Raw genomic sequence first — 17,233 nt, forward strand, 5'->3', positions numbered from 1 at the left:
TTTAATGCACTCATTTAGGTATATTGTAAAATTGCAGCTATTTTAAATTCTAAAGAAATTCATTAAAAAAATTTTTTTCAATTGCTGGTTTTCATTTTCAGTTGTTTAAAAATACTATATCAACTATCTTAAAAATTAATACTATTATAAGAACTAAATTCAACAATAAACCGTTTAATATTTCTTTTTGAAAAAGAGTTTCTTTTACTTGTGTTGAAAAAACCCTTATTTTTTTCGGGTAGTTTTTTCCATTGTTAAAGAAACTTGCCATTCCTGCTAAGGATGATACATACTTCTGAAAGTACATCAAGCATGAATTTTTTTAATTTCAGATATGGCACCAGGGTCTATCGGTGCCCCCTCTCCTCCTTCCTCTCCAGAATCTCCTGGACCGTCGCAGGCTCAGGCTCCCGCTGAAGAATTCTTGCATAACGATGGACCTTCCTCTGAAGCGTGCAATGAATTGAGAATGGCTGAACCTGAGCCCATGATCCCAGCTCAGTCTCCAGCTCGCAGCTTCACTGAAAATAGTACTCCAGAGATGCCTCCTCCTGTTCCTCCCCCTCCACCATTGGACCACACCACTTTGATCACCAATGATGCCGAAAGTTTTGCCTTAGCTCCTCTTGATACGACTATTGTTCATGGTAATTAACTAACATTGATAATTTTTAATATTGTATCCTTTATGTAGAGTTGTTATCCTTAGACTTCTGTCACACCCATTTATAGGAAGACCCATTCATTCATCCACAGATGGTAATTTTGACTTAAACCGGAGAAGAATCGGCATATGGTTAAAATTTTAAAAAAATTTACTATTTGCACACGCAATCCAAAGTTATCTGCTTGCAAATTAGTATCCTTTCATAACAGAATGATTTTATTCTAAAAGCTGCAAATTTTTTGATATTGGCTCAATTTCACTCAAGGAGCTACAATGGTCATTTTACTATTGAAAGACAGCAATGGATGTTTGCTCTTTTAACCAGGGCTCAAAATTTTTGTGATTTTCCAAATTTTTGTTGAAGTTAACAGGAAGTAAAAATTTTAAATTTCAAATTCAAAAATTAAGTCTTCATAGCGCTTCCGATATTAATCTACTTCCAGTGTTGGAGACAATTACCCTTAATTGGATGGCATAAAAGCACTTGATGTAGGAGAAATATATAAAATGCTCTTATCTCTCTACTCCCACCTTATCATTGTATCATAAGAAATACTTGGTTACGACTTCGATTTTCTGTATTTAGACAATTTTCTCCCCTTTTTGTGAGAAAAGAAAACCAAAACAGAAATTTTTGATAATTTTTTTTAAAAAATCTTTAATTTTCTTTTCACTTAAGTGCAGGGACTACTATAACTATTACCAATTTTATATCTGTGAATCCATGTTGGTATTTTACAGATTGTTCCCTTTAAAGAAGCATCCTTAAATAATCATTAAGTTTGAAGGCAATTTTATCCTTAGTTTTTATATTTTCCAGCCCTGCTTTCAACTCTGTTATTGGTTTTTGCATGTTTTTTTTTTTTTTTAATTGTATTTTAGTGTAAATGTTTAAGCAAATTTATTAACATTTTATAATCTCCACAAGTATATCCGAACATGGGGTGCATCTGTGTTATTTAACCGTCATCATTATAGTATTTTATTTTATTCATATCTTTGGTTTAACACATTGCTCCGTTATGTACATTGAGCAATGTACACATTTCACATTGTTAAATTCTCTTCTACAAGTATATCGGAACATGGTGTAGATCTATATTATCTAACTGTGATCATTATAGTTTTTTTTTTATTATTTGTGTCTTTGTATTTAACATATTGTTTCATGATGTTTTAAAGGAGTTGAGAGAACAGTGAAAACCAAAAGAAAAAGAAAACTTATAGTGGATGAAGTGAAGAGCATATCGGGTGAAGAAATGAAGACTCAACTGTCCGATACCACCGACATCGTTGCCACCCTCGACCTGGCCCCTCCCACTAAAAGGTTGATGCATTGGAAAGAAACGGGGGGTGTGGAGAAGCTTTTCGCTCTTCCTGGACATCAAATCCTTTCAAAAACTTTGTCAAGGGTAATGAAAAATTCTATACACTTTGCCACCTAAACAATTTTTTTAAGGATAATAAAAATTCAATAAATTTGAAAAATGTAGTTTTTAAAATTTTCATCGTATAGGAGCATCCTGTCTGCAAAACAAATGTAAGTCTTAATTTTTAAAAATTTTGATTATATTGCAACTTTTAGTTTTCATTTTAAGACAAAAAATTTTACAGGGTATCTGCACACCTGGAAAATCATAAATTTCAGTATTGAACAGAATTTGTCGTGAAATGTCATGATTTTAATTTTATTATTTTTTTTAAAAAATCTTGGAAAGTCATGGATTTAGGTCATCAAAAAATCTAATTTCCCCCCAATTTCATGGTGTTCCGAATATCTTTATTTATAACAAATTCCCCTCTCACAGTCATATTTTATTAAAATATAAAGTGTTTTTATCGTGTTCTTTAAAAGTTGTGTTCTTTCAGGAAATAAACGAAAAAACGTCATTTCTATAGCGAATTATCTCTTAGACTTCTGTGGTTTCAGAATTTTTATTAATATTTTTTTCTTTAATCAATTTGAAATTTTAGCTGAAGCAAGCCAGTCATTGGTGAATTTTTTTTTATTCTGAAAGGAGAACAAAAAGTCCTTACATTTTGTACTTTTTCCCTTACCGAACAAGAAAAGTATCTAGAATATAATTCTGCAGGAAAAAAATTACTTGCTTTTGTATGTTTTTCAGCTTAAATCTATAAATGTGAAGATGCAGAGTATAATAGTTTTGGTTATACCTATCATATCAATGTTGTAATAATGCTTCTTTAAATTTATTGTTGTGTTCTTGTCACAGTAAATATTAACTTCGTTAAGTTCGTGAAAAATTCTTGGAATAAGTCGTGAATTTGAAAATCTGAAATGTTGCAGATACCTTGCTTTTAGTTTTCATTTAGTCTTAATTCCTATTAAATATAAGCAGTGATGTTGTATTGCATTTCATATATATGTAAAACTATAATCTATATACTATTTCATAAATATAAAACTAAATTAAAACGATTTGTTATCTTGATGAAGGACTGTCTTCAAATATGTACAAATTATTAAGGTACCTTTTTTTTTTATTATACTTGTTTTAGGACTACCAGTAATTTTATTTTGATGGGAAAATAATTGATTGATTATGAAATTTGGTTTAAAAATAATATTAAACAAATATTAAAAAAATAAAAACAAATAATCCAACTTTGATGACTGCAGTTCAAAATGAAACATCTTTCATCAAAATGAGTTGTAAAATTTTTTAGTGGTGATATAATAGTGGTGCTAGACAGAAAGCAAGATGCTGTGCTTTTTTCTGTTCTTGTTAGAACAACGCTGATTGCTGCTTTATCCTTGGGGTAATTGTGCTCCGGATTGTGCCCAAGAAGAACTAGAATTTATACTTGGCATCTTTCATTTGTAAATATTTTTTCTGGTAGATAAATTAGAGATAATAATTATTCATTTAAGTTATGCTGTATATAATTTATTTAGAATTCAATGTTTTGAAAATATCAATGATTTAAATTTATAAAGACATTATGCGTCTTTAATGATTTTACTCAAGAAATTTTCTGGATTTTTGAGTTGAACTCAAGATTAGCCCTGTTTATTAGAAAGTTATAAAATATTTCTTTTTTTTTATCTCTGTCTCAATGCTGTCGTTTTTGATGATAAAAAGTATATATACCCCTGTGAAATTTAGATATTCCATCAACTAAAGCTGTATAAAAGTGTCCATTCTTGGTGTGACACAAAATTTTATTCTACCTTATTCAATAGTATGTTCTGACAAAGTTATTTTGTATCTCTGTAAATGTTTTGAAAGTTGATCGTTAATTTTTCCCTTCACCTTACATTAGTGATTTAATTTAATGAATTTTATCTTTAAAGGGGTATGCAAGGCATTTGACAACTAGGTCTGTGGACAATGAAGACTTCTGTGAAGAGGAGACTGGAGCTGCTGAAATCTGTCGATTGGAAGAAGGTATTTTGATATTTCTTAGCTTTTCTTAGTTTGCAGAATAAAAAAAGATTATATATTGATGTAGAATTTTGCTATTTGTGTTCCAATTAATTAATAATATCTTTGAAGATTTTAGTGTCCCAATATAACGCAGTGCCTAGTACCCATATTAATTTCCTGTGTGTACCGTATTAACTAAGTTCAATTTGACTTCCCTGTTCCTNATATTTCTTAGCTTTTCTTAGTTTGCAGAATAAAAAAAGATTATATATTGATGTAGAATTTTGCTATTTGTGTTCCAATTAATTAATAATATCTTTGAAGAGTTTAGTGTCCCAATATAACGCAGTGCCTAGTACCCATATTAATTTCCTGTGTGTACTGTATTAACTAAGTTCAATTTGACTTCCCTCACAATTAAATTAATTGTAAATATAAAAACAATTAATTATTGATTTTTGCCTCTATTTTATATACATGGAGGAGTTTTTTAGGTGGAATTTTTCTTTTTTGTTCAATTTAATAAAATAAATTATAAATTTTGCTTTTCCTGTAAAATTCCTGTTTATACCCCCCGACCGCCAAACAAAGGACTCCTATTTCTTCTATGTAAACCTGATTTCAAATTACTCATCGTGATACATATTCGCATGAATTAAAAATCTTACATCAAAATTCCTATTCACACAATTTTTTTAATAAAATTGCACATCCTTCACACTTTGCGATTTGAATCCACTCAGTTTAAAAATTACATGTCACCCGTTCATATTCCCGTTATTTAAAAACCTCACATCGGCATTCCTATTAACGAAATTTATAAATTACACATTGAAGTTTATGTATATACAGGGAATTTTATTTCTCATTTTTGACTTTTAAAAATGGTGACCAAAACGCAATCTATGGGTCATTAAATGATGATATTCCAGCTATACTACACTATTTCATTACCTCTAGCATTATTTGTTTTAAGCATGTTCAGCTGTACATTTTTTCTGTTAAGTTTTTCCAGCAATTAAAACTAATATAGCTAGACTTATAGGTCTCTCAAGAGCACAATGATTGTGTGTTTCCTTTTAATATATTGCTTACAATATGTACAGAGAAAATACGGGGAATTATTATTTATTTTTTCCCCCTCCAGATTTGAGTGACAACACTGTCAGGTCTTATTCTACTATAGTGTAAAATGTAATTATTCTTTCAATGTAACCCATTTTGGCAAACGGTTTAATAAATGATGTGACTTATATTTTTAGCTAATTTTATTTTTCTGCTGTTGTCAAGGGTTCTGAACACATCCAATATATATAAGTAATTCAATTGGATAAACATTTTCTGTTGAGAAATTTTTTAAACTATTCAATTTTTTTAACTTAAAACGGTTATTGACAAGCAAAATTTTTTGAAAATGTGTAATTATTCCTTTTGTGATTTATCATATGTTCTTATGATGGATTTAAGTTTCAAGTTAGTAGATTAAAGAAATAATAAAACAAATTTCATGAAAAAAAAACAAGCATTCAACTAAATGGTTTGTTCATTAATTTGGGAAATAGTGCGTATACGCAGCATTTTATTTCTTACATAAAATATACTTTTTCATACACAGAATTTTTAGTGTCTTAATGCAAGCGTATTTAAATGAACATATAGCCACGTTTTATAAAATCTCTATGCTAGACCTAAAATGGGTTAAAGAACTTAAATTTTTTTGCTTGGCTTAGCAACCATTGAACATTGAATAAAATTGTATTTTTCTTTTTTTAATGTGCTTGACCAGCAACATCATCCAAGCGAAGAAGAATATCTGAGGACCCTATACCTGCGGACTCATATCACCTGGAAACTTCACGTCAGTCTGCACTCTCGCATCCTCCCATTGATGCGCCAAACTATTTTGATGCCTTCTCCCCCAATGTTGACCACCAACAGCAGCAAATGATGGCCTCTCAGGATCACATGATGCAACAAATACTCCATAATGAATCACCCTATATTCCCCATATCATGGACTCAATGGTGAGTTTATTCATGTGTGCCAAACAGAATAATGACTCTCTGCAAAACGGGGCATTCTCTAAGAAGTTCACAATCTTCTCTCAAAATTTTTAGAGTAATAGCAACAAAAAAAATAAATAAAACTGAGTGTGTTGATTATATTTATTAGGAACATTTAAACATTTTCCCCCCTAACTAATCATTATACAACAGTGTTCTAATTTATTTTCTTGTCATCCTTGCTATTTTAATTGATAATTTGGTATTTTTCAATCTTCTATTATTTTATTTTTTAAAAGAAATCAATTCTCGTCTATATAGAACTTTTGATAAAATTAATACTGAATTTCTGAAACACAAATTCTTTATTATGTTCATTTATTCTTCATTTTATCTGTGCAAAAAAGTAAAGAAATGAGTTAATTTTCTGCATAATCCTGATGAATATGTTATATGTAAATTGTAGATATAAAATCGCAATAATTTACATTACAAATTCTGAAAAATGTTAAGAAGTTTCGTTCTGGAAATCTCAGATAATTAGGTTTTATCTGGAGAGTGGTAACTTTAAATAATGTTTTCTTTTAATTTTGTTCGTTATGTGTGTTTTCAAAGTAGAAAGCCTTTACAGGGGAATAGTGTTTAAAGAACACTTTGAAAACATGTGGCAGCAGGTACTGAGCAATTTTAGTTCTGTTCCTCACTACCTTCGCAAAAATTATGGACACCAAAGCGGCATCTTCATAATTCTAGAAAAATTTGCTCGTTTTTAAGTGAAGGTGTTTAACTTCCATTACATATTTGTTAGAATTTTTAGTATTTTTTATCCTTAGCGAGGTAAAGTGCAGTTTTAAAATTTTTTTTCTTGAAGATTTTAAAAGTTAAATTTCAAAATATTTCTCATCTCAGGTAATTAATAGAAGGCTTGAAAGCAAATATATTTTAGCAACTACTGAAAATCAAGGAAATGTTGTAAACTTAGGCAGGGAAAATTTTTTTATAATTTATGTAGCTACACTCCCAAAAATGTTATTTTGCTATAAAGTAGTCATATTATAGTCTTTTTTTTTATTTCCTTTCTTTTTGTAGTTCGTGAAATGTTTTGATTATTTAAATATTCGAGTATTTTAAAAAAAAGGTTTTAATTTCAGATGTCTAAGTTATTAAAGTATAATGCCTTTTTAAAGAATATTTTCCGAATTCCCAAATGAAACAATTGTTCCTTTTAATTTAAATATTTTTGTGAGCTTTTATTTTAATTGTTTACTTGTAGAATACAAATAAATCAAAGCTGTAATTAAGGGCAATATCTATTATTTTAAATGCGAAAAATTCCGAGGTAACAAAATAATTTCAGTTAATGTTGAAATTCTCCATATCCGTATAACGAATTTTTGTTATTGCGTAGCGATTGCTTCAGTCCCTAGAAATTTTCTAAAATGGGATGTATTACAGTGATTAATAAATAGTTTCTTGAATGATAAATTTTAATAATAAAGAATTTTTTATTTCAGTTTCAAACCTATCGGCATGAAAAAATAATTAATAAATTTTGTATTGCATGTTTTCTGTATTTCAGGGACAAGGTATTTCTTTAGGAGCGGTATTACCAGATGAAGTTCCTTTACCGGCTGCTATGCAACAGTCCCATTCTTTGTTAGAATCTTTCCAGGAACCTGAGAACAGGTATCAGTCTCTTTATTTCTAAACTTACCATTGTGTCTACCATTCATTGTAATAAAGAAAAAGAAAATGAAGGAAATAAAAACGAAAATATGACCACCGAAGCCGACGTCTTCAGGGGGTACCGGCCCCGGTAGCCATAAAAACAAAACCATTTTTAATTTAGGGAGAAGCAAATGCTTAAATTAACTCCCTCAGTACCCCGATGGTTTTGTATAGAAGTCCAGGAAAAAAACATGCAATATAAATAACAAATTAAGAAAAGAAACTCAAACAAAATCATCAGAAAAATAAAAACTCACATAGTCACAGGTCAGACATCAATTTCTCAAGCAAGCCGAATNAAAACAAAACCATTTTTAATTGAGGGAGAAGCAAATGCTTAAATTAACTCCCTCAGTACCCCGATGGTTTTGTATAGAAGTCCAGGAAAAAGACATGCAATATAAATAACAAATTATGAAAAGAAACTCAAACAAAATCATCGGAAAAATAAAAGCTCACATAGTCGCAGGTCAAACATCAATTTCACAAGTGACTATGTGAGTTTTTATTTTTCTGATGATTTTGTCAACACATAATATTTGAATCATGCATTTAGGTAATCATTTTTTGACGTGTTAAATTTAGGCCAATAGTATCGAACATCACTGTAATGTTTCAATTGCATTTTCGGCAGTTATTGATATTGATTTTCACTTGGTTTTTAAAAATCTCGATATATTTCAAACGATATGGGAGATTTGAATTGTGCACTTTGAGTATTTAATTTTTTGAGTCAATAATTCTATCGAATTTTATATATTTTAAATCCAATATTTTTTTATATGATATTATGTATTACAACAACCTAATCTAAATGAAACACACATTTGAGGTGTCTGATTTGCGTGATTTCTCGCCTATCTTTTTTTCGGCAATTACTACTACAAATTTCATGATATTTTAATTGTGATGATTATTTACGAAATGCAAAGAAGAAAATAATTTGTGCGATGAAAATAATTTATGAATCTTGAACTTATTTATTTCTATTTCATTTTCTTTTTATTTTATTCATATTTGTGAAATGAAAAAAATATTTTTCTGCTTTTGAAGTAGTAGTTGAATTAGTTAATGATCTAACCCAGGGATGGGCCCCCCAAACTTTTCTTTTCCGATTTTTGGCCCTTGACCAAAAAAGTTTGCCCATCCCTGATCTAATCTATTACAGGGTGTGTATTGTTTTTAAAAAATGCTTGAAGGTGCTTATTTTTGATTTGCATTTTTTAAAAGCCCTTAAAGGTGCTATTTTTTTATTCGGGGTTTATAAAAAAGTGTTTCATTTTCTATCTTTTAAAAAGATATTTTTTCTTTGCCTTGTCGATTGTCTTTCTAAATCACAAATAATTCATGATTTTTATAATTTTCTCTGCAATATTTATCAAAAACTAGTTATTTTATCATAATTATGGGAAATTTTTCAGTTTTATTAATTGTATCTTTATAAATTAAAAACTTTAAATGATAAAAAAAAAAATTTATTACTGCACAAGTCCTAATTATAATTATTATTTTGGATAGTGATTAAAAATATTTTTCTAGTGCTTATTTTTTGTTGAAAAATCTGGTTACGCATCCTGTATTACTTGTCTAACTAAGTTTTAATTTGTTGTATTTGTGACATTTTTTTCTTTTTGTTTAATTGTTTTACTTTAATAATTATCCAATACTCCACTACATGGGTGAAAATAGCATCTTAATTATTTCTTAGAGGAGACTGAAGGCTACTATTTTTTATATGTAAGCTACTATTTTCTAGAAAAACTGTGATGGTAATCTTACCTTTTCATTTTTCTTTTTTTTTCAGAACATAAATTTGTAAGCAAGTTTTAGAACTCAACAAATATGTGTAAAAACTTTTTCTAATATTGTGTAGTAAAAAAATTTGATTTTACATTATTCTGTATTAAATCTTAATCTATTCAAATTCGATACAGAATAAAAATAAAACTTGTTTGAGATACTTCTCCAAAAATGACAATTTGGTTAAAAAAAAATAGGTTGACCAAATATTTACCAAAATATCCAATAGTGGCCAAATATTTGATATATTCCCATTAAAGGTCCGTTCAGGGCAAACTTACTACCGTTTAGCGGTACCGTCACAAATTCAACTTTAGGAAAAATGGTAGTTTCACAAAATGCCTGTTAAAAAGTTCTAAGATCCCCATTTCGTAAAATTTTGTTTTTGTATCCCCATAAGAAACCAGAGTCAATTAAGCAGATACAAATAGATTGCATGTGATTGGTCAGATAGTGCGGTATGGCAGCCTAATTGGTCACTTACATCATATTATAACAAGCTTTTTTTTTTTATTAAACGACTACACACTCCCTTGGTAAACTTTACAGTTGGTTGAAATTTGAACATTGTTCTAAATTTATTCTAACATACCTTTATTTTTTTATGAAACTTTTTTTCTATATGACCCCGTGGGAAATGATCTCATAATGAAAATAACTTTTAGTGCAAGTACTGTTAAATGCATGTTGTTGTTTTTTTCTTTAAATTTCGATACAATTTTAAGCCCAAAATTTTACAATAGCAAAATTATCTTTGAAAAATGGGGACAAATATATAAACATTTACCACTCATAATTGATTTTTATTTGTAAGGGCAAGTTTTGAAAATATCTTCTTACTTTACCATATTTTGGGGTTGATTTTTTAATATAATTTTTAATTTTCACAAATTATGTCTAAATTTTAACATAATAGGTACCTCGCATAAAAACCTAGGCAGACCCCTGCCTATTTATGATGTCTAAAAAATATGGTATTTTAACTCTGAAAATAAATTCTTATAGATGTTTGGAAGATATTCCACCTCCACCATACAACAATGTGGAGAAAATCCATAACCCAATACCAGAAGATGAAACCACTCAAATTTGTCCAGAAAACCAATATCCTCAAGCTTCCTTAGAAGTTCCCTCTCCACTTCCGCCACAGGTCATGGCTCAACCGGAAGCTTCCCTCCATCCTCTTCAACCTCCACTACAGCAACCTACATTTGAACCTCCTCCTCCTGCTGCTGCAGCCATTCTTGAACCTCAAGAAAATCAAGTTGCTCCCACCAACACCCATACTTCGGAAACCAACGATTTGTTTGATTCCTTGATAGGTGATCTGCAGCAACAACAGCAGCAGCAACTGCAACAACCACAACAACAACCAGAGTCCCAAACCCAGAATCACCTTTCTGAAGATGATATGGACTATGGAGACGAGGATTATGGTGCTCCTGCTAGTGTTGGACCCGTAAGTATTTTCTCCCCACTTTTCACACTCTTGTCAAATTGAGAGTTGGATCAAAAAAAAGAGTGTCGTTATCTTAAAAAAGCTAATGTTTGCCACTTCCAAACTTCAGAGTCTGATAACTATGGGTGATAAAAATGATTTGAACACAGAAGTTAAAAAACTGTTCTTAAATGTAAAATCTCACCACTGTTAATATGTTCAAAGAATGTGTAATCAAATTATCTTCCCTTAACTTTGGGCTGTTTTTCAATGTGAAAAAGTAAAAACAGTTTTGTCAAAATAAAAATTAATATATCTTATTTTTTTATCTCCGTTTTGAATATGAATCCTGTATAATACATCTATACAAGTTTTATTAAGCAATGGAAAGTAGATATATGAGTGTATATAATGAAGCAATGAGTAGTATAACATAAACAAATTTTACTTTGAAAGCCTGGAGAGAAATTTCTTTTGCAAGATATGCATTTCTTGAAAATTTAGTATTTGCATTTTTAGTTTATTTAGTATTTCAAAAGTAAAAGTAAGATATGTCTTTTAGCTTTTTTTTTTTTTTTTTTTNTTTTTTTTTTTTGTAACTAATAAATTGTTCTAAGAGTAAATCTTTATTTAAAGTTTTTTCTTCCTAAATAAGGCAATTTTTAAAATTTTAGACTCCTTGTATTTTTTCTTTTGATCTCTGTATAAACCAGGGTTTTTAGGGGGGGAAATCTAGCCCTTGTGGGGTTTTTTAATAAATAAAAATTTTTTGACTAGAGAAAATCTATTTTTTAATGAGAATACACAGTTTTTGCCTGGATTAATGTTGGATTTTTAGAAACTAAATATATTATGTTGAATCTCTTATACTGTTTTTGCAATTTTTTAATTTTGTGACTATATATGATTGTGAACAACTTTCAACAATCGAAAGAAAAAACTTTATTGTAAATGTTCCTGAAGATATTCAAGTGCTTAAAAAAGGTGTGTATTTTTTGTTAGAAAATTTTGCTGAAAAATACTTTGGATAAATTTTTTTTTTTTACATTGTAAGAAATAATAACTAATAGTTTAATTAAAAACTGGAATAGCTTCTTTAATCAAAGTTGTTTAACACGTTGTGAGTAGCGCTTTTAAAAAGTGCTTAGAGGTCTTATTTCCGATTTTTCGTTCTTTAAAAGTGCTATTTTCATTGGGTGTTTTCAGACTTAATTTTTCACCCTCTGATATCGAACCGAAAAATCTCTCGATCATTTTATAACGGCTAATATAATCAAGAAAAGAGTTCTTTGTCAGAAACTAGTTATTTTTATTATGATCATATAAAGTCTTTGAAAGTTATTTTGTATTTTGTTGATGTATATAGTACTTAAAAATATTTGAGTGCTTAAAAAGTCCTGAAAAGGTGCTTAATTTTTGTTAAAAGATTTAGCTATGCCTTGGAACATCTAAACCTAGGCTCTGCAAAGCTACCAAACCTAACATTTTGCTAATAATTCTGTAGTGCTTGTTAAGTATTTTTTGTCATTAAAAAATTTAATAATAAGCTCCTGTTAATATTAAAATGTAGGTGGTTCCGGATGAACAGATGGCAGATGAAACATATGAACAATTTGAGGAGCGTATTTTGACAAAAAGGACTACACATCTGTTGCATTGTATTCACAACAGACTGGAAACCTTTCATCAAGTGAATTTTAATGAATTTGTCAGGAATAATAAACGCAAGCAGGTGAGATTCATAATATCAATCTATTTATCATAGCTGCCAATTCTCCCATTGGCAGAATCTCCTGAATTCCTGAAAAATGTTTTTCTGAAATGTCAAAAAAATGTATGATGATTTTTTTTTTTTTTTTTTTTTNTTTTTTTTTTTTTTTTTTTTTTGGAAGCATTGTTTTACATGTTTGCTATTTTTGTTCTGGAAATTGAAGCAAAAAAAAACTCAGAACTCTTCTTTTTCATCAACACTACAGCCTAGTGCATGCCTTATCTGCTGCCTCCTGACATAACGATTTACTGCAATGCTTCTGGCGATAATTGTTTCCAAATGTTGCCTAAATCATAAGCGGGGAATTTGGGGGGAAATCCAGGGAATTTTTATTTTCGACTTTTAAAAATTGGTGACCACTCAAAAGCCAATCTATGGGATATTTAAGGAAGATATTTCAGCTGTACTGAACTATTTCATTTACTATAGCAAGTTTTTTCAGCATTTAAAACTAGCATAGTTTACCCATGAGAGCTCATACAAGATTACAGTAATTTTTCTCTCTTAATACGTTGTGTATAATACGCACAGGAAAACACGGGGAATTTTTTTTTACCAGATTTCAGTGGCAACCCTGCTAAAGTACTTAATGTTTCTAAATAAAATGATATAAATCTATTATATAGTTATTACTAAGGCCTGGATTTTGATGACATTTGCATTTTTGGACATTTTTTGTCCTTTAGAGCATTTTTTTAGATTTATAGGGAATTTTTTCTTAAATTTTGGGGCATATTTTGCATTTTTTAAGTTTTTTGTTAATTTTTTCCAATTTTTATTATTTTTTTGGGCATTTTTATTACATGAAATGCAAGATTTGTCTTATGATTTTACATTTCATATTGTAACTCTCAATACCACCTGCATGCCATTATGTTTTTCCATTTTGTTATTGATTGATATAAAATCTTTAGAAGTAATTCTTTGTTACAGCTTTCCTTTTTTTGTTATTTTAGGACATAAAACATATTTTTCAAACTTTAATGAACGTAGAACAAGTATTGCATTGCTTTATATTTTTTTAAATAACTCATAATAATTTTAAAGAGTAAAACATTGTTTTAGTTCAATATTTTTACTTTATTTCAGTCGTGTCATAAGGCATTTTTAGCGCAATTTTTGCATTTTTAAGGGCATTTTTTGCACTTTTTAAAGTCATTATTTGAGATTTTTTAAGTCATCAAAATCCGGGCCCTAGCTATTACAAACTAAGCAACTAAAATACAATTATTAAGTAGCAAATAATTTTTCATAAAATTAATGAAAAGTTGCAATTTGTAAGTTTCCTAACACTCTAATCTATTTTTGAATTTCAGGTGGCACAAAAATTTTACACATTTTTAGTTCTGAAAAAGCAGCAAGCTGTAGAACTGGAGCAACATACGACTTACGGAGATTTAATCATCACAAAAGGACCTAAATATAATTTAGCCTACAATGGGAACTAAATAAAGGGTCTGTCATTCATTCATTCATATTTTGAAATTATATTAAAACATCCTAGTCTTCATCTTTTTATTCAAATACACTGGATGACGTCTGTAAAAAGAGAAATTATTTCTGTTGGAACATTTATGAGTAACAGGATTTAAGTATGTTGAATGCATAGGATTTTTATCTATTGAAAATTGAACACGAAATTAATAATAATTACTTATTTGAAATAATTATGTTGGATCATGTGTGTTCCTTTTTAAACTGAATATAGAAGAAAAATAATCTACGATGAATGAACTTTTTAGTTTAAATAATTATGTTGAATGCGTAAGATTTTATCTGTACTTCTTCAAATTGAATGAAAATTAAGGATAACTGATTCATTTGAAATAATTGTGTTGAATAAAATGAAAATAACTCTATTTTGAACTTAGTCAGCAATAAGAAATGACAGCTAAATTAATAAACTTGATTTTCAGTTGAAATAATTATGTTAAAATGCAAATGGTTTTATGTGTATTTCTTCCGATGGAATAAATAATAATGAAGTTAATAATAGGCTGGTTTATTTGAAATAATCAGGTTGCATGTAAAGAACAGAATTAACAAACTTTATTTATTTTTTTATTTTTACTAGTTTAAATAATTATGTGGAATACAAAAGCAGAGATGCGGACTATTTCAGATTTAAGTTCCAGCTTATAAAAAACCTAATTTCTCGATTATTAAAATAGTTTTATTTGTTGGAACATTTTTTCTTTGTGGTGCGAAATGACCCTTCATTTTAAGTTTAAAAAATTTTGATTTTAATTATTAGCTCTGTTATTAAATTTCTAGCAATTTTTTCATGTGTTTTATAAATTTCAATTTTTTGTTGTTTTCTTGATAGTTTTAAAAAAAATCTAAGTGTTTTACTTTTGTACAGTATTTTTTAAGTCTTATTTGATTGGAACATTGTTTTGTCCAGTATATTAATCCAAGATAATTCGATCGTTTTTAATTTTCAGATCTATTAATATGATATATCAATCTTCTCGCTATAAGTGAAATAACTTGAGAAAACTTGTTATTATGGAGTTTCAAATCATATACTTTTTACTTGTGACTAAATTTGTTTGCGTTTTAACAATATCATTAAGCAATAAATTTGTTTCATCAAAATAGTTATTTATTGAACTTGTTTTCATTGTTTTTTTTTTAATCCCTCGCCTTTGTTAACTTTATAAAACTAAATATGTTGCTTAGAAAAACTTAAATTGCGAATCATGATTCTGCTTCATGACAGTTATGTGACCGTTGCATTATCATGGGTCTGTCTAGGTTTTACTGAAAGGTACCTATTTTGTGAAAATTAAGACATAATTTGTGAAAAATTAAAAATTATATTAAAAAATCAATACAAAAACATAGTAAAAATATAGATTTATCGTTTCTTAAGGGATACAAAAATAAAATTTTAAGAAAAAGTATTTTGTGAAACTACCGTTTTTCCTAAAGTTGAATTTGTGACACTACCGTTTTACCTAAAATTGATTTTGTGAAGGTACCGCTAAACGGTAGTAAATTCGGCCCGGACGGACCCCTGATTATAGGCTGACAATTTTGCTGTTCAGACATTATTTCAAAACTGAAAGCGTAATTAACAAAATTGGGGGGGGAGACAAATTTCTTTTAATTGATATGTTTCATCTTGAGTGATAATTCATGCATGTTGTATTATATTTTAAAATCATGTTATCATATGTCTTGTCATCGTTGATTTTTTTTAAATCTCTTCCAACTGAACTTTCATTCCGAAATCAAATTAACGATTATTAACTGTCGTTTTTTAAATAAAATGATCGTGGCAAAAAGCTTTTTCATTATATTTTGAATTATAAATCCTATTTTTGAATTGACTATGTTTGTAATGTTTCAGTATTTCGTGTCTACTGCATTTTTATTTTTTAATAAAATTATAATCAGAAAAGAATAACTTTAAATAATGATTAATCATCTACATGGAAACTAATTTAATGAAATTTATTTATGTACTTATTATGCACATTGCTTAGAAGAAGCCACTATATGCTTCTACTTTAATTTTATGGATGATAGTTTTGTGTTTTAACTGTTTTAAATTTAACGTAAAGGCAAAGTACTTCTTAATCGTTTAATTGTAACTGTTGCTTCTTTTTTTTTTTTTTAAGTTTTCAGTTCTAATAATCCTGTATCTGTTATTAGATAACAATGATTAAAATCAGTTTTTTTTAACAAATCATTAACATTTTTAAACTTAATATAATTATACATTAATAGTGAAGATTTTTTTTTTCTTGAAGTTTCTTTTGCTTATCTATCAATTGCATTTTTAATCCATCATGTTGCTTGTTGATACTTATACATTAAATTAATTAAACTATTTTTTTATTCATACTTATTTACCATTTTCTTTATTTTTTTCTGCATGTTGTAGTAAAGCATATTTGTTTTAATATCCTGTACAATAAATTTGAATAAATATTATGTTAAATTTTGCTTGCAATTTTATATTTTATTGATGTGTTTCTCTTAAGTGCTCCTATGTGTTTGTGTGGCTTCTTTTAACATGCTGAATTATTTGCCTGCAATTACTTCCCTGCTTCTTAATATTAAATTAAAAAAATTTCATTTGATTGATTGATTGAATTCTTCATTGATTTTGATCAACCTTTGAGGCATGGCTAGAAATGCCTGGGTCCATAAGTGCTCTGGTAAAAATTAAAGGTTTTTTATTTTCATTAAGATGTAAATGAAATCAACTTTAATTTGTCTCTCTAAATATATTTAATTTAAAATAGTTTTCTTAATTAACTAGAAAACCTTATAAATTTATGTATGTTTACTTAAATGTATGATATTGTATATTTATTCTCATAATGTCGTAAAAAAAAATCTCATTAATAAAGTGGATTACACATTCGCTTAGTCATTCGTTAATTGAAATCAAAACCTTCAGGTATCGATTACATTAAGTAGCT

The 17,233-nt window shown here is 28.5% G+C and overlaps 1 protein-coding gene across 1 annotated transcript in view; it reads left to right on the forward strand.

Moving 5' to 3' along the window:
• Positions 1-16,758, forward strand: part of LOC107440639 (RAD21 cohesin complex component verthandi) — a 28,517-nt gene extending 11,759 nt beyond the window's left edge. Inside the window, exons 7-14 of the mRNA XM_043049325.2 lie at positions 333-647; positions 1,850-2,079; positions 3,984-4,077; positions 5,843-6,081; positions 7,640-7,746; positions 10,594-11,047; positions 12,597-12,758; positions 14,114-16,758. Of these exons, the coding sequence (XP_042905259.1) occupies positions 333-647; positions 1,850-2,079; positions 3,984-4,077; positions 5,843-6,081; positions 7,640-7,746; positions 10,594-11,047; positions 12,597-12,758; positions 14,114-14,245 (1,733 nt within the window). The 3' untranslated portion in view covers positions 14,246-16,758. The remainder of the gene's footprint in view (positions 1-332; positions 648-1,849; positions 2,080-3,983; positions 4,078-5,842; positions 6,082-7,639; positions 7,747-10,593; positions 11,048-12,596; positions 12,759-14,113) is intronic.
• Positions 16,759-17,233: the final 475 nt, after the last annotated feature.

Source organism: Parasteatoda tepidariorum, chromosome 9 (genome assembly GCF_043381705.1).
Source record: "Parasteatoda tepidariorum isolate YZ-2023 chromosome 9, CAS_Ptep_4.0, whole genome shotgun sequence".
NCBI classification, from domain to species: domain Eukaryota; kingdom Metazoa; phylum Arthropoda; class Arachnida; order Araneae; family Theridiidae; genus Parasteatoda; species Parasteatoda tepidariorum.